We start from the raw sequence: 18,869 nt of genomic DNA on the forward strand, positions 1-18,869 counted from the left end.
TTTGCTTGTCTCTCTTAGGCCTCTTGTTTTATTTGCCATGGTGACCAGAAGGAAGGGAGGAGGGAGTGGACTAGGAATTCTCCACACATGGCACTGAAATTAGTTCTAAGTAAGCTCCCTTGAGATTAAAAAAAAGGCAACATAACCCCATTTTATGCTCTGTATTTCACCTCCCAGCCTGGTTATTCAGACACTTACCTCCCCAAAACCACCTTTCCCCAGCACTCGGAACTCAGTGAAGTAATTGTCTGACACTGGTTGCATCTCAAAGAGTTTCCACTGCAGAAACTTGTCATAGAAGGGGCTGGCCAGGAAATCCCTGAAGGGCTGCTCCTGCAAGAAGGCCATGACTTCGGCCTTGGCCAGCTCCACCACGGCCACTCGCTCTTCCTTGGTGGTGGCCGCTTGGCACCTGGTGGCCAGAGCCGGGCTGAGGAAGGGGTGCGGGTGCTCCGGGGCAGGGCTGTGCGCACACGCGGCCACCAGCGCCTGCAGCGCGCTGTCCTTGGTGGGCCCCTCCTCAGCGAGCTCCCAGCTCTGCACCTCCTCCAGGAAGGCCACAGCCTCTTGGTACGAGGGCACCGTGGCGAGGAAGTCACGGAAGAGGCGGCGGCCGATGGGCTGCTGCTCGCACAGGCTGTGGAAGTGCGGGGACAGCCCGCGGCGGAGCTCGGCGCAGCACTGCGGCCCGGGCAGTGCCAGGCTCCGGCGCCGCCGCTGCAGCTCCTTGCTGTCGCTGTCCGAGGCCTTCCGGGCCTGCAGGTAGGCCGTGTTGGCGATCAGGTTGTCCAGGGCCCCCATGTCCACCATGGCTGAGCTCAGGGCGCGCTCCCAGGGAGAGCCAGGGAAGGATGGAGGGCTGCGGCCGGCCCGTCAGGTCTGGCGGCCAGCGGGCTGGTTTTCTGTCTCAGGTTCAATCACTAACAGGGGATTTACAGCGAGTCTTCCAGTCTGCGGCTGGGAGCGGCGGAGGGTACGGACAGAGGTTTCTCTTGTAAGAAGCTTTGGCTGGCTATGTATAGCCGGCCAGGAACGGGCACCTGCCAGGTCACGCTCCCACCCGCACCAGCGAATGGGACACCTGCCCGGGGCCACCTCCCCCACTCAGCCCTGTCGTCGTGGGCCTTTCTCCACGCACACCTGTTCCCTGAATATTCAGCTATGCCAGTGTTCAAAAGGCATAATAATAAGTTGTCATCTTATTTGTGGCTGACAGCAGTATTTTAAACTGTTTCTAATTTTACATGTTTCCTGCCAGGCTCAAGCTATACAAATGCCTAGGAATAAAGGTCAGAAAAAGGGGCTGTGAGAAGTTGGAGAGGTTTCCTCCTTGCGTCTAGTAGCCTGACACAAAGAGCAGGTGACAGAGGGCGTGCTCTGAACTCTGGGTCCCGAGAGGTGCTCCCCGAGGCCCGGGAGTGGCTCTGCCATGCCAGAGGCTCGCTGACTGGCCTGCAGCAATCCTCTGGCTGTGCCTTTCCTGGCTCCGAGTCATCTGTGACCAGAAGTACCTTGGGTTTAAAAAGGAGAAAGGGGTCCTCTCAACCCAAAACATGCCATGAAGTGAAATAAGCAGAAAAAGCCGTATGCCTGAAACAGAGAGATGAAGGGAGTCAGCCTGGAGTCTGGGCTCTGAACGAGACAAGAATTTTCCATGACCCCAAAGACAGAAAGCACGCCACCCCACAGCATGTGGTCGCAACTGTTCCAAGGCACAATCTAATGAGTGATCCCCGAATGCCAAGGAGCCTTCATGTTGAGACCAAGAGCAGTGAGGCTGAGGCGTGGCCCCTTGACGTCTTTGCTCACTCTCCTCACAAAGCAAAGAAGCTTCCCTCCGTGGAGGACACCCAGAGCTGTCACAGATCACGACCTCACCAAGACAGAAATTGATTTAGACAGAGATCAGGCTAAGAACCTCTGCTCCAAAAATAACAACTTGTGTCCTACAGGGAAAGAATACTCAGGCTTTTTCTTCACAAAGCAAGGCTAAGGCAGCTTAAAAACAAAGTCATTCAGTATTATGCCAGAGTGTTTAAAAGGAAAAAAGAGAGAGAGAGAGAGAAACAGAAAAGGGAAAGGAGGAGGGAAGAGCTAGCCAGTCTTTTTCCAAACAAACAAGCTCTAGTGCACACTTTGTCAAAACATCGCCATGACCGCCGTGGTCTGCCTGTCAGGGCTCCGACCATTCCCCCAGAACAGAGACACACGTGGCCTCACGCTACCGAGAATTATGTAATGAACTCGTGGGTGCCCTTTGGCTTTGCACTGCTGCGCTGTGAACGATCACCTCCGTCGCAGAGACGGGCGATCTGCACGGGTGACCACTGCTCGGAATCATGCCATCTGCTTGGAAACAGGAAGTGTTGGTACTTTCTTGTTCTTGATACCCCGGGTCCACATTTCTGAGTAGTTAAAAATCAGTCCAAGAATTTCTTCGGATGAGGAATTGCCTTTTCCTGTGCTTCTTATGAATGTAGTGGCCATCGAACAGGGTTGAACTTGGAGAAAATGGTAGAATTGTCATCACCTTATTACTGGAGAAAAATGCTTTCCCTGATAAATCGCATGCTATGAACTGTTTGCTTCCACCCACACTAACACTTTCTTTCTTCTCTGAGCAGCCACTTAACCTACTGCCGTCCAATAGAAATATGTGAAGCCACACATATAATTTAAATGTTTCTAGTAGCCACATTAAAATGATAAAAGAAACAGGGGAAATTAACTGTAATAATTTTATTTTAGTTAGCTCAATATATCTAAAACATTATTTCAACATGTAATTGTTACAAAAGTTGCTAAAGGGGTATTTTTTACATGCTTTCTGGTGTCCCAAGTCTTCAGAATCTGGTTTATATTTTACATTTAGGGCACATCACAATTCCAGCTAGCCACATTTCACATGCTAAGCGGTCACATGTAGCTACTAATTAGACAACACAGAACTAGCCTTTATTTATGCAACTTCGTCATTCACAAAATAGAGGAAGTTTTTTTATCATTTGTTTTCTAATAAGAAATACCATAGACCATCTGGGTAAAAATGTCATTCTCTTATTAATTAAAAATCATCTGACAGAATTATGAGAACAGAACTTAAATAATATTTGACAAAAAATTTAGAAGTAATAAAGTGATAATATTATGTCTACTGGCAATTTTAAACAGAGTAAACTGTTATTTTTAAAGTTTTACCCACCTGATAATATAGAGAGGTCTATTTAAAACATGATAGTTTATGTGATTGCTAACAATAGGATCTGGAGCTTTTCTCAAAGAAATAGTAATTGTAGGTCCAATTAAAGAACAGCACTGAATCTTTGCCTTAGAAGTGGAGCCAAGTGCTGGGCACAGTCAGGATCCCCTACGCCAAGTGGGGAAAAGTACCTGAAATCTTGAATTGGAGGTGTGGCCCCACAGTTATGAGAACTAAGTCCAGCACTACTTGGGAGCTCTGAATCCCAGCTTTAGAAGGTCCCAGCTGTGTGACCTTCAGCAAGTTACTTAACTTCTCTGAGCCTCAGTCTCATCATCTATAAAACAGAGATAATAAACGCTGATCCTTGGGTAAGCTCTAATGCCAATTAGTGCCTGGCACAAAGAAGTGATCAAAAAATATTAGCTTTTCGGCCGGGCGCGGTGGCTCACGCCTGTAATCCTAGCACTCTGGGAGGCCGAGGCGGGTGGATCGCTCAAGGTCAGGAGTTCGAGACCAGCCTGAGCAAGAGCGAGACCCCGTCTCTACTAAAAATAGAAAGAAATTATATGGACAACTAAAATATATATAGAAAAAATTAGCCGGGCATGGTGGCGCATGCCTGTAGTCCCAGCTACTCGGGAGGCTGAGGCAGTAGGATCGCTTAAGCCCAGGAGTTTGAGGTTGCTGTGAGCTAGACTGATGCCACGGCACTCACTCTAGCCAGGGCAACAAAGCGACACTCTGTCTCAAAAAAAAAAAAAAAAAAATATTAGCTTTTAAATGATGACCATCAATCATCAAAATTTGGTCCAAAATTATGTTTTTCTAATGTGCAGATTGGAGTGGGGAGAGACCTATGCGATGTAGAAGATGGGTTCCTGTGTCTAATATGCACCCAGTGTAGAGCAGCTACTCTGGGTTGGCATGTGACCTTGGAAAGCTGTGGTGCTCCATGGAGCTGGAAGACATGGAGATCAGAGTCATTAAATGACATGCAAGATTTCTGACAAAAAACTATTGCAACTAAATGACTTGCTATATTCTACCATAAAAAGAAGACTAAACTCTGTCATATGAAAAGAGGAGATATTTCATTTTGAATGAAAAATCATAACTTTTATGATAGTAGAAAGCAACCAAAATATTTTAGCAATTTTTATGACCAATTTTGTAACCCAGAGAAAAGAAAAAAACAATGCCCTCTGCCTAGGTCTTTCATTACCTTTTGTATCATTTACAGCAGCGGTCCCCAACCTTTTTGGCACCAGGGATCAGTTTCATAGAAGACAGTTTTTCCACACACCAGCACCAGGCCACGGCCCAGGGGGTTGGGGACTGCAGATTGAAAGCATTATTTATGGTGTGCGTGTTCGCCATTGTAAAATGCTCTAATGTCATACAACATTTGAAACACAAAGAACATAAAAAAAAGTTTTAGGTTAATGGTTAGCAGTAAGGTATGCTTGGTTTGCTTCTTTTTAAAGATTTTTAATGTTGAAAATATATCCTAAGGTTAACTGTTCAAGGAAAACAGTAAACAGTAAAGTTAGGTTCCCGGTAAGAATGTGACCATCCTTTAAAATGTGCAATTCTCTTCATGGTCCAACAGGACATCTATTTGAGGATCAAGAATTATGAAGTAACATAATGTGATATTATATGGTCTCAGAAACAAATAGAAGATTATTTTGAGCAGTTTAAGTTCTGAAACAGAACTCTAATGTGTTAGCATTAAGATACTCCAGATTATTTTTCGACTTCTGACTTGAATCCTTCCATAGTAAATGTTTTTTGCTATTTTTCCTCAGTAGAAACCCTCTACTGGAAGGTAAAGCAATGAGATCTTCAGCTTCCTAACAACAGCTGGCCACACTGTATATTTTTATAATTTGAAGTAACCAAAAATACCTTGTTGGTTTTTATTTTATTTATTTATTTTTTAAAAGCTGCTAGTACATGCTGCCAAATTTCTTTCCAGCTGTAGTAATGTACGGTGTTCCTTGTAGTGTCCTTGTTGGTTTTTAAAAAAATACCTTGTGGTAATTCATACAGTAACCACAGAAAAGTATTACAGGGGATGTCTGGTAGGAGCTGGGACCACAGAAGGAGAGTCTGTCCAGTGGGAGCTGAAATATTGGAGGAGATGCAGCCACAGCCAGAGAAGGGATCCTACATGAGGCCGAGAGAGGGGGAGAGATGCCCTGGCATCCCTCTGCATTGGCAGAATCTGGCCACAAGCCAGAGGGCAAAGGAGGCTGGGAAATGAAGCTTGCAGAGCCTGCCTGGGGCGAGCCCCTCACCCTAGTGATACAGATCAGAGAAGGGCAGAGTCAGGGAAAGTATCTGAGAACAAACAGGATGGTCACCAGCACGACTCCCACGCCATTGTCAATCAAGCCATCCTGTTAAGGATTTGCACTCTCTCCTAAGAATGATGGTAGACAACTAGAGTGTTTAGACATATAACATGGTTATATTTGTGTTTCAAAGATCTCGCTGGCTGCTGCGTGATAAACAGAGGGGAGCAGCAGCCCAGATGAGCAATGATGGTGGCAGTAGATGGCAAATAAGCAGAAGGAGTCGTAAGCTATTCAGAAGGCAAAATGGACAGGAGTTGGTGATTATGGAGGGTCGGGAAGAAGGAGATGAAGTTCACCAAGATACGGAAAACCTGGAAGAAGGTGTGGTTTACGTTCAGTTTGGGACATGTAGCGTTTGGGGTGCCTGTGACACATCCAAGTGGGGATGTTAGGTGGGCAGTTGGATTCAAGGGTCTGGAGTTCAGAGGAGAGGTCTTGGGGAGAGGCACATTTGCGAGTCATCGGGGTGTAGGTGATAATTGATGTAGGCATTGAAGAATCGTCAGGGGAGAGAGTGCTAAGCAAGACTGAAGAGGGACTGGGACTAAGCCTTGAGAATCTTCGACCTTTATCAGTCAGGGAGAGGAGGATGAGCCTGGGAAGTGTGACACCACAAAAGCCAAGGAGAGAGTGGCCAATGGCTTCGAATGCTGCTGAGAGGCTGAGAAGATGAGGACAAAGACATGACAATTGATCAGGTGAGATGGAAATCATGGGGTTCTGCAGCAGAATGCTCGGTGGCCCAATGAAATTGCAAGCCTGACTGGAGTGGGTTGGGGAGCGGAAATGGAGGAGGATGAAAAAGTAGAGGTTGCAACAGCAAAACTTTGGCCGTGAAGAGGAGGAGAGATATATGATGGGAAGCTGGAGGGAGACAAAAATTCATAGTAGTGTTTTTTTCTTTTTCGAGACAGAGTCTCACTCTGTTGCCTGGGCGAGTGCCATGGCATCAGCCTAGCTCACAGCAACCTCAAACTCCTGGGCTCAAGCAATCCTATTGCCTCGGGCTCCCAAGTAGTTGGGACTACAGGTATGCGCCACCATGCCCGGCTAATTTTTTCTATATATTTTTAGTTGTCTGGCTAATTTCTTTCTATTTTTAGTAGAGACGGGGTCTTGCTCTTGCTCAGGCTGGTCTCAAACTCCTGACCTCGGACGATCCTCCCACCTCGGCCTCCCAGAGTATTAGGATTACAGGCAGGAGACACCGCGCCCGGCCCATGGTAGTGTCTTATGCATGTTAAAAGCTGACAAAGGATTCAGGATAGAGGGCAAGGTTAAAATATAAGAAAAACATGGGGCAACGTATGTAACCTGAACTTTTGTACCCCCCATAATAAGCTGAAATAAAAAAAAAGAAAGAAAGAAAAAAAAAAGGAAAAAAGAAAAACATGTAAGTTTCCTGAGAATGCAGAGGAGGGGTGTTCAAAGCACAGGTGATGGATTGGCCGCAGGGAGAAGAGCAGCTCCGCAGTCAGAACAAGAGAGAAGGCGGGTGGGTCTGGTTGCGAGGCCTTTATGTTTGGTAACTCGATTTAACATAATAGCCATGGTACAGTGTGGTTAAAGGCCATACTAGAGGTAGGCAGCACATCCAAAGGGACCATAGAGGAGGGAGCAATTCCTTTTCTGGACTTCAGGAAATGTCAGTTTAAAGCCAATCATTTTCCTATTACCTCCAAACATTACCAACAATCACAGAGTTAAATATAACGCATATAATCTTAGTGTTGACCTGGTCTAAGCTCTTCCTGTACATGGAGAAGACTGAGGCTAGGGGAAAAAAGTGCTAGACTTGGACAAGGAACTTGGGGTCTCACATTGCATTCCAGGGCTCTTTTCACTCTGCACTGTTCCTGTGGCACAGAGAAGCTTGGGGGTCAAAAAAATGCAGTCTGACACACAAAGAAGAAAGCTAGGTTTGTGTTTACAAATGATTCTTGTGCTCGGTTTCCTATTTATAAGGCTTGCATGGTATCATGGTATAAAACCAAGCATCTATTCTGATTGATAGTGAAATAATTAGTGTGCATCTGAAGGAAAAATCCATGTATCAACAGGAAGCCTGACCTTCCTTACACATCATACTAAGAACAGATGGTGAGAAATTTTGCTTTTGAGGCTACATATGATAGAAAAACTTGCACATGCTTTAATAGGGGGGAAAGAATCTTTAGATCTGTTTAAAGTTTCTTGTTTCTATCATAAATTAAATTCATAAATATTGAAACTTAAGATCCATAATCTGGCATAACACAAACATCTTCCTCTCTTAAGCAAGACTCTAATTGTTTTAATGATAACAACATACTCATAACAGAGGATATTCTTTTTTTTTTTTTTTTTTTTTTTTTTTTTGAGACAGTCTCACTCTGTTGCCCAGGCTAGAGTGAGTGCCGTGGCGTCAGCCTAGCTCACAGCAACCTCAAACTCCTGAGCTCAAGAGATCCTCCTGTCTCAGCCTCCCGAGTAGCTGGGACTACAGGCATGCGCCACCATGCCCGGCTAATTTTTTCTATATATATTTTTAGCTGTCCATATAATTTCTTTCTATTTTTAGTAGAGGTGGGGTCTCGCTCTTGCTCAGAGCTGGTCTCGAACTCCTGAGCTCAAACAATCCGCCCACCTCGGCCTCCCAGAGTGCTAGGATTACAGGCGTGAGCCACCGCGCCCGGCCAATAACAGAGGATATTCTTGAACAAAGAACCACAGCAGCTGAGAGAGAAAATTAAGTAATTGGTATATTTGAAGAACATAGAAAATACTTCCTGATAAAGATTCAATTTGGAAATGAATTATGTCAGATATAATGAAAAAAATGAACTGCATATGTTTGCACAATGAGATTTTAAAAATCTATTAAACAATTGCCAGGAAAGTAAGAGATTTTATTAGAGGAGACTAACAGAGAAGACAAAACAATACAATGTTAGCAAACAAAAAGAAAATAAGCCAGGCACGGTAGCTCCCGCCTTTAATCCTAGCACTTTGGGAGGCCGAGGCAGGTGGGTTGCGTAAGGTCAGGAGTTCAAGATCAGCCTAAGCAAGCGCAAGACCCCATCTCCACAAAAAATAGAAAAATTAGCTGGGGGTGGTGGCATGCGCCTGTAGACCTTGAGCCCAGGAGTTTGAGATTGCAGTGGGCTATGATGACGCCACAGCACTCTAGCCTGGGTAACAGAGCAAGAACCTGCCTCAAAAAAAAGCAAAGTAAATTCCACAAACCATATATTTGATGCATGGGGAAAATGTGGAAATTATCTGGAAAAAATGTTTCATGGTTATAATGAAGAATGAAACAAGGGGATAACAGTCAAAGTTATTTTTAGTAGAATATAAAAGAATTTGTACTCTTGAATGAAGAAGTATTAAGTTTTTGCTACAAATTTGAGTGAATCTACTTCTAAAAAGTTTTTTTTCACATTCAGTGGAGAATAAACATAATTGAGAGTTGAGCAAATAAGGGAATTATATGAAAAAATTAACAAGTTAAGCATGTAGACTCCAGTGAAATGTCCATTGCTGGGCATAACCGGGGGGAGTTATGTTGAAAATATTTTAAAGACCAACACCCAAGTTTAATAAATAACAGTAACATTGGAGTCATTTGGTAATAGCAAATGAGACGAAAGCCTTATTTCTGTATGTAGCAGGGACCGTAATAGCAGGCCAGACTCTTGACATGTGCTATGCTAAAGAAAATCCAACCCCAGATTCATCTGGAGACATTTAAACACCTCATACCTGACATCACATTGCAAATAATGACTCTGATGTATAAAAGGGAATTGATAAAGCAGGATTGAGTACTGAGTCATGTCAACTAAAATCCACACGTAACTCCCTGGGCACTTGTTGGGCTGATCTGAGGATCCGGGTGTTTGCTTAGTTAGTTGGTGGGTTTGAGAGCTGAGGTGGAGACTGCTGCAAAGACTTCGGAGTAGCTCCTTTTACTTTGCATCCACCCTAAGGACCTAACAGCAGGGAGTGGTGGAGTTGGGAGGACTCCAACACTCCTAAGCTCTTTCAGAGTGTCTGTATGCACTCACAAAGCCTCAGTGCCACCAGTCCCATGGAATCCCAGCACCTCAGCATCGGGGCCATCAGGGCTATTTGAAGCGTAAGGTATGGGAAGGTTCCAAGCACATATTTTTTATCCTTAAGAAGATCTAAGCTTGTTGTTAGAAGAGTGAGAGTTCTGAGTTCAGAGAGGAATTTCAGGCTACATTAAAATTTCCATCTTATAATTGGGGGCAGCTCCAAGATTTTGTATATTTAAAATCCTGAAAAATGTGCTCGAAGAGAGATGGGATGAATAAAACATTTTTCCTTTAAAAAATCACTTCTTCCACTACTTACTTCTTCTGCATTTTGGTAAACTTCTTGAAAGTGTAGCGCTTCTAAGTAACTCCAAGGAGCTTTCTCAGATTACCTCCACGGGGGACCAGAACAAGATGAGAAACACAATTATTTTGATTTGAGTGCTTTCTTGAAGAGTTGAACAATAAGATAAATGGAACACCATTAATGTATTTTCTTATATTTTCCCATTTGGTAGCAAATGTAAAAGGGTGTTGGTTATGGTCTTTTTTTTTTTTTTTTTTTGAGACAGAGTCTCACTTTGTTGCCCTGGCTAGAGTGAGTGCCGTGGTGTCAGCCTAGCTCACAGCAACCTCAAACTCCTGGGCTTAAGCGATCCTACTGCCTCAGCCTCCCGAGTGGCTGGGACTACAGACATGCACCACCATGCCCGGCTAATTTTTTCTCTATATATTTTTAGTTGGCCATATAATTTCTTTCTATTTTTAGTAGAGACGGGGTCTCGCTCTTGCTCAGGCTGGTCTCGAACTCTTGACCTCGAGCGATCCACCCGCCTCGGCCTCCCAGAGTGCTAGGATTACAGGCGTGAGCCACCGCGCCCGGCCTTTAAAGCATAATAGCCATCTCTCTCTTTTTAAAAACATTCAGGTCAATTGTACATAGAGTAAAATGTACAGGTCTTAAATGTACGGTTTGATGAGTGAAGACAAATGTATACACTCACATAGCCACCACCCAAATCAAAATAGAGAACATTTCCGTCACCACTGAAAGCTTTTCTGTGTCCTTTCCCAGTCAATACCCCCACTGAGAGGCAACCCTTCTTCTGATTTCAGTTCCTATAAATTATTTTGCCTGTTCTTGAACTTCATGCAAAAACAAAATCATACAATTCAGTACTCCTTTTTGCCCAGATTCTTTTGCACAACATAAAATTTTGAGATTCATCCATGTTGTCATCTGTATCAGTGTATCAGTGGTTTGTTCCTTTTTTTTTTTTTTTTTTCTTACTGCTGAGTAGTGTTCTAAGAATATACTATTAATACTATTCTTCTGTTCATGGATGTCGGGTTGTTTCCAGTTTGGAGCTATTATTATAAATATGAGAAAAAAAGTAGCTTTGAGTGTTATTTTATAAGTCTTTTTGTAGGCATATGTTTTCACTTCTCATGAGCATATATCTAGGAATAGAATTGCTGGCTCATAGGGTAGGTATATATTCAACTTTTTGAAATATTGCCTTATTATTTTCCAGAGTGGCTATTCCATTTTCGATGTCCACTGGCAATAAATGGAAGCATTCTCGTTCCTCTACATCCTCCCAAGACTTAGTGTTAACAGTCTTTTTAGCTTGAGCTATTCTAGGGTGGTAGGTAGTGATAGTTCATTGTGATTTTAACTTGATTTTCTGATGGGTAATGTTGGGCACCTTTTCATGTACTAACTGTCTATTTGTATGTCTGTTTCTGTGAAGTATCTTTTCTTTTTTTCTGCCCAATATCCAGCTCTTTAATATAGTTTGCTGAGGCTATGGCCCTAGCAGGCAGTGTTCTGTTGACTGACCATGTTCTTTAATAGAGAAGCTAACTGTTGTTCAGGCATTGAGGGAGCAGAGGTAGAAATAAGATTGCTAGGTAAAAGCATTAGACTTAGATCTTTCCAAACAGTTTACAAGTCTCAGGACAATTGTAGAAACAACTATTTTATTTGTAAAAAGCTCCATAAGCTATTTTAGTTCAAAGTTTCAAAATACAAAGAATAGTTACTCTAGAACCTCTGCAGAAAATTAGTTTGGGAAACTATCTAAAAGTGGTGTTACAGACTATGTAACGTCATATTTGTTCTACATGGAGTTATATTTTGAGACATTTACTTTTATTCAAGAAATAGCTAAATTTGTGTCATAATGGGCTAAAGGCCCATTTAAAAAATTGGCTTTATAAGTTGGCATATTAAAAATATAAACACAAAGATGTCATTTTAGAGATAAAATAATGTCTAAGGTCCTTTTCAATTCTAAGAGTCTGTGAAAAGAAAGTACTTGTAGCAGCAACTACCCAAATATTAGCAAGTGTTAATTGCTAACACTAATTGTGGCAGATGATGTAGGTTGATTGTTCATCACTCCTTCCCAATGACTCTTCCCCTTTTCTTCCTCTACTGTGAGAGCTGAAGAGCCAAAACCTTCATCTCTGCTTTTCCTTTGCATCTAGAAGTGGCCAACAACGAAGTAATTCTGGCCAGTGAGCTACAGACTGAAGACACTGGAGAGGGCAGCCCTCCCCAGGTACGAGTCGAAGTCTTGCTAAAGAAAGAAAGGTCCTTTTGATTTTCATTTTTCCCCAAGAACATGAATCTGAGGCCTGCCTGAAAGGACAGCGGTCATCTTGAGACCATGAGGGAGAGGACACGAGGATGAGCCTTCACGCTGATGAAGTCAAGAGCAGACAGGAGACGGTAGACAGCAGGCAGCCTGGTTCCTGATGGCACCGCTGGCCGCTGTACCAGCCCTGGCCTTCACCCGTGCGCTTCTTAGTGTGTGAGACACAAGACCCCTATCTGTTTAAGCCAGTGCAGTCAGGCTTTCCGATATTGCTGCCAAGTGTATTGCCAGCTGATTCTCTAGTGTTTAATATACCATGGCAATCACGAAATTAACTGTTTACACGATGCGCCATTATCTCTTTATTGAGCTTGGCTTTATCAAGAATATAATTGACTTTTCAAGGAACCCCAAATATTGAGACATAATTATACTTTTGCATTAGCAGAAGGGCTTAACATTGTCACTACATTATCTCCTCTAGGAACCAAATTAAAAACCATTGATAAGTGCTAGTAATAACCTGCTCCAGTATTGTTTTAGCATTTATGGAAAATGTACCAAACATTTTAATATGCTATTTTTTTTACCAATGTTCTCTTCATATGCTCTTATTTTTTTAAAACAAACACAAAAACTCCCGTTCAGTGTATGAATGTCTGCATTTAGATGAGATATGACAGTATACACTAGAGCACAATAAAATGGTATAAAGCACGATGAAATGGTTTGGTCAGTAGTGGAAAACACGGAATATACAGCTCTAAAATAGCTCCATAAATGAAGAAGTTTGTGTGTAGCTTTGCAGAACTAAAAGCTGAAAATGCGGACAAATTTTGGAAAAGCAATTTTGGAGGAAACTATGTTCAGAGAACATACTGTTCTATTGCATAGTATAAGGCAGTGGTGAAGGACAGGGAGTCTAAGGCCAGACTGCCTGTGTTCACAGCCTGCTTTCCTTGCACTGGGTTTGGAACCGTAGGCGGGTAGCAGTCAGCTCAGATTGCCAAACAAAATGCCTTAGACTGGGTGACTTAAACATCGGAAATTTATTTTCCTACAGTTCCGAGGCTGGCAAGTCTAAGATCAAGGTGCCGGAAAAGGGTCGGTGGCTGGCGAGGACTCTCTCCTGGGGCTGCAGGTGGCAGCCTTCTCACTGTGCCCTCACGTGGCTTTCTTGGGTGCGAGCACGAGATCTCGCTCATCCTCCTTTATAAGGCCGCCAGCTACCCCCAAATATAATCACATCAGAGGTTCGTGCTTCAACATGTGAATGTTGGAAGACACAATTCAGTCCATAGCAGCAGGTTACTTAACCTCCCAGTGCCTACATTTCCTTAGCTGTAAAAAGTTGATAATATTAATAATGGAAAAGGGTTTTTGTGAGGATTAAATGAGTTGATATACGAAAAACCCTTAGAAGAGAACTTGACGCATAGTAAGTGGTACACAAGTTTGATTATTATTGACCATATTTTAGCGAGTTTCTATAGGGAATTCTAACTTTTCAAAAATATGTTTATAAATTACTATTAATTAGGGTTTTTCAACCTCACTACTATTGACATTTTGGGGCCTGATAATTCTTTGTTGTGGGGGCTGTCCTGTGCAGAGTAGATATTTAGCTGCATCCCTGGCCTCTACCCACCAGATCCTAGTGGCATCTCCACCCCCAGTTGTGACAACCATGAATGTCAAATGTCCTCTGTGAAGCAAAGTCACCCCTGGTTGAGAACCATTACAATAAATCTATCACAGACACAAAAGCAGCCACATAAATTTATAGTTTCCAATAGTAAGTCATTTTGAATATTCAAGAAATTCTTATAAAACTTAAGGAATAGGAAACTATGTCAACAATCCTTTTTATAGCAAATTGAGGTGTTTCCTATAATTTTGGATCAATAATGGAAATGTTCCATTCTGTAATATGCAATATGGGAGCCACTACCACACGTGACTATTGAGCACTTGAAATGTGGCCAGTAGAACCAAGGGACTAAATTTCAAATTTAATTTTAATTAATTGAGATGTATTTTTAAATAGCCACGTGTGACTAGTGGCTACATTACTGGACAGCACAGATCTATACCCTTTAAGAAAGAATTGATCGTCATTTTCTTCCTCAGTAAGATCTTTTTGTCAGTGGGCAGACGCCCCCCAACCCCCGCTTGTCCTACATAGAGGGCACATACATACCACTTACCACATATTGTCAGGTAAAATAGAAACAGGTTTTCGTAGTCCACACAAGACATGGTCCTCGTAGTCAAATACTGCATATGCTGCAGGTGAATGTGGCATTTCCCAGAGCACTGTGTCTTCTCAGAAGCTTCAGTACTTTACAATTCTGTTGTAAAGCTAACTAACATTTCCTAACAGATCCTACAGTCTCTGAAGATAAAAGAGTTATTTTTATTAAAATTCTTTCTAGCATTATGGCAAAGCCTCATATACAGTAGGCATGTAATAAATAATAAATTTTTACTATTACATAAACATATAATATTAAACATACATAATTTCTGTAAGAGTAGAAAAAGCAGAGCTAGAGTTAGGATGGCAGAGGTTAACCTACCATGAAGGTATAAAATAAGAATCACCACTAAAGAGTTTAAGTCCCGATAAATGTACATAGTTGGCAGGCATCTCCTTAGAGGTTAGGATAAAATGCAAACGGCATAGAACATTTCACCTATGTTGAGAAAGTTTCAAGAGGTTTTTTTTTTTTTTTTTTTTTTTTTTTGAGACAGGGTCTCACTCTGTCATCCAGGCTAGAGTGCAGTGGCATCCTCATAGCTCACTGCAAATTCAAACTCCTGGGCTCAAGCGATCCTCCTACCTCAGCCTCCCGTGCACCACCACACCCAGATAATTTTTCTGTTTTTAGTAGAGACAAGGTCTCAGTCTTGCTCAGGCTGGTCTTGACCTCAAGCGATCCTCCCAAAGTGCTAGAATTACAGGTGTGAGCCACAGTGTCCGGCCAGTTTCAAGAGTTTTTAACCAAGATTTTCATCTGGGCAGTTTTTTCTAACTCTCCTCCCTACCCTGTTTGTTACACACACACATGCACACACACATACTTCTCTGGGAACCACTGTGGGAATGTATTGGGGTGGTTTAAAAAAAAAGGTTAAAAACCACTATCTAAAAATTCTTGTTAGCTATTTTTCACAGGCTGTGGCTACACACAGACATTATAATTCTCACAAGAAGAATCACTGCAAACAATATTCCTTTCTGTAAGGCCATTCTGTAATTAAGGCAAAGAAACTGGCAGTGTCAATAGCGATCTACAATAATGGCTAACATTTATTGAGTGCTTACTATGTTTCAGGCACTATTCTAGCAGTTAAAATGTATTAATTTATTTACTCTTCATAAGAATTCTGTGAGGTAGATAACATTGTTATTCTTATTTTAGTTGAGGAAATAGGCACAGAGAAGTTAAGGATTTTGTGCAAAATCACACAGCTAGTAAACAATAGAGCCAAGATTCCAAGCTGGGCTGACTCTAAAATTGCAGCCTCACTACTATGTTATCCTGTAGCTGCACTCACCCAGGAAAAGTGCTTCCTTGCAGCCAACCTAGGAAAAGCAGATTCTGTTCTAACCACTGACTCAGGTTCACCAAGTGTATAGACAAGAGAAAGCTTACTCCAGCTCTGAAAGACTATGAAAATGAAAATTGAGGGTTGTAGAAAAAGGTCAATTTTCTAAAGCATCTTAATATCCCCCAAATCAATCAAGTGGTAAAAAAAATACTCCTATATTCATATTTGTAAGATTCCAATGAAATATTTTTATCGTGATGGAAAACCTAAAATTAAAATGAGAGCTCAACATTTAAAAAACCTTTTCTTAATATAAAATCTGGAAATCATGTTGACTGAATTATTGGCAAAATATAACAGGGAAGTCATTAAGGCCTCAGTACTATTCTTCACAAAAACTCACAGTGCTACAAGTAATATAAACAAGTCGACAACAATGAACTTTTTCTTATAAATTTTTTATTGAGAACAGTTAGGAGTGCTTTGCCCCATAACTGAAAACATATTATTTTTAAATTAACGCTTCTCTTAAAGGAGCTTCTAAAAGTGACTAAAATGAAACACCAACAGTAGCACTTACCATGTGCCAGACACAGTTCTGAGTTTATCCATTTAGTCCTCAATCCTCAAAACAATCTAAGGAGATGGATGATATTATTATTATCTACATTGTACTTGAGGAAACTAAGGTATAAAGAAGTGAAGTACTTTGCCTAAAATCATGCAAGTAAATGGTGGGGCTGGGATTCCAATCTAGGTATCCTGGCTCTATAGCCACTAAGTAAGAGTATCAAAATATAGAGAAAATACTTCCCCTGTAAGACTTATTTTGTTGAACAAAACCTAACCGTGGCAGAAGTGGAAGGATAGAAAGATGGCAAAAAAAGAATTCCCATGCAAACATTTTTCATTATTTTATCATTCAAATGTTCACTATAAAAATTTTTAAATATATTTGTACTCTCATTCAATTTTCCTTATATCCGTATCGGTAATACTTTATTCTTTAAATTTTTTTTTAAACAAGGGTTTACTAACACTGAAATTTCCTAATTTTCATTTCAGAGCATAAAATGTTCCTTACCCAGATTTGCCCTTGGCAACAACTTATTTCTTATTTATCTTTTTAGAGATGGTGTCTCGATGTTGCCCAGGCTGGAGTGCAGTAGCTATTCACAGGTGCAATCATAACACACTACAACCTTGAACTCCTAGGTTCAAGTGATCCTCCTCAGTCTCCTGAGTAGCTAGGACTACAGGCCACTGAGCCTGGATCCTTGACAATATCTTTAAAAATAACAAAGTGCTTTGTTCTTCTTACAGTTACTTTTCTTTTCTATTTATTTAGTAATTATTATTATTATTATTTTGAGACAGGGTCTTGCTTTGTTGCCTGTGCTAGAGTGCAGTGGCATCATTACAGCTCACTGCAACTTCAGATTACTGGGCTCAAGCTATTCTCCTGCCTCAGCCTCTTGAGTAGCTGGGACTACAGGTGTGTGCCACCACACCTGGCTAATGTTTCTATTGTTTGTAGAGACAGGGATCTAGCTCTTGCTGGTCTAGAACTCCTGGCTTTAAGAAATCCTCCCACCTTGGCCTCCCAAAGTGCTAGAATTACAGGTGTAAGCCCCTGTGCCTGGCCTAGTTACTTTTTTTGTCTATTCAACTTTAAAAGAACACGAACAAATTTTTTTTTCTGATCCTAAAGGCTCCTACACTAGCTTTGGTTAAAACAATTTTGAGCTTATTCTTTAGGTCTAAAAGCCTTTACCAAGTGAGTATTCACAAACTCCATGCGTGTTTTAGGTATTAAGCACTAATTCAAGAGTTGTTCACACCTCTAGAATACATACACACTGATCAGCAAGGTTTGGCTCTATGTACTCTTTTTAAGATAGCAGTCATTCAGAAATCTGAACTCTTATGCCTTTTATTTTTTTTTTATTTTTATTTTTTTTTTTTTGAGACAGAGTCTCACTCTGTTGCCCAGGCTAGAGTGAGTGCCGTGGCTTCAGCCTAGCTCACAGCAACCTCAAACGCCTGAGCTCAAGCGATCCTACTGTCTCAGCCTCCCGAGTAGCTGGGACTACAGGCATGCACCACCATGCCCGGCTAATTTTTTCTATATATATTTTTAGCTGTCCATATAATTTCTTTCTATTTTTAGTAGAGATGGGGTCTCGCTCTTGCTCAGGCTGGTCTCGAACTCCTGAGCTCAAACGATCCGCCCACCTCGGCCTCCCAGAGTGCTAGGATTACAGGCGTGAGCCACCGCGCCCGGCCTCTTATGCCTTTTAAAGAAGTTATTTTATGTATGGGTCATTTTAGTATGTTTCTGGGAGACTGTGGCATCTAAGGATACACAGTTAAGTGCTCATACAGGCACTTAGACCAGTGCTCCAAAGCCAGTACTACCTCTAAAGGGGATGTTTTGGAAATGTGAGTTTTGAAATGGCACCAAGATTGATGGCAACACTTGCTTTTAATGGGTGGGGGGGCAGTTAGTTAGATGTCTTGACATGTATGGGACAGTCCCACGTGATGAAAGATAGATCAGCATCCTGCATGACTTTTTTAGTCCATTCATGGAGTAGAAAAATCTGTTTACAATGATCTGAGTTTAGAACCCAACTTTTTATATATAAACAGGAAGTATTTTTTTGCATGGTTTTAAAATTCACTGAAGTTTCTGAATATGGAATTAATGTGTAAGTGAAAATTGTACACTCTTGTTCAGCACAATCCATCATTTTGGAGGAAAAAAGTCTTATCTATCAAAATGCCCGTTTCTGAGTCACTACATCAGTCTACATGATTGCTGTCCATGTCATGATTGCTTGCACACACACACACACATATCGGCCTGCTTCATTGTTTTCTGGGCAAGTATTTACATAGTGAAATACAATTGAATTATAAATGCCTTTCATTTCTATTTTATATAATTATGTATATTTGAATTACGTGTGTAGGAAATATACTTATGAATTTTATTTCATTGTAAAGGGGACACAATATTCTCTATAAAAAGGAAGCAATGGGACTGACAGGGTAAGATTTACTGAATTAGATGTCAGCTGTAATACAGGAATACAATTTGCATAGA

At 41.6% G+C, this 18,869-nt stretch overlaps 1 protein-coding gene across 1 annotated transcript in view; it reads right to left on the bottom strand.

Annotated features, from left to right (window-relative positions):
• The window catches only part of GRK7 (G protein-coupled receptor kinase 7), a 32,497-nt gene extending 31,687 nt beyond the window's left edge, over positions 1–810 (bottom strand). The window contains exon 1 of the mRNA XM_069473148.1: positions 199–810. Coding sequence (XP_069329249.1) covers positions 199–810 — 612 coding nt within the window. The remainder of the gene's footprint in view (positions 1–198) is intronic.
• Between the last annotated feature and the right edge of the window lie 18,059 nt (positions 811–18,869).

Source organism: Eulemur rufifrons, chromosome 7 (genome assembly GCF_041146395.1).
Source record: "Eulemur rufifrons isolate Redbay chromosome 7, OSU_ERuf_1, whole genome shotgun sequence".
Taxonomy (NCBI): domain Eukaryota; kingdom Metazoa; phylum Chordata; class Mammalia; order Primates; family Lemuridae; genus Eulemur; species Eulemur rufifrons.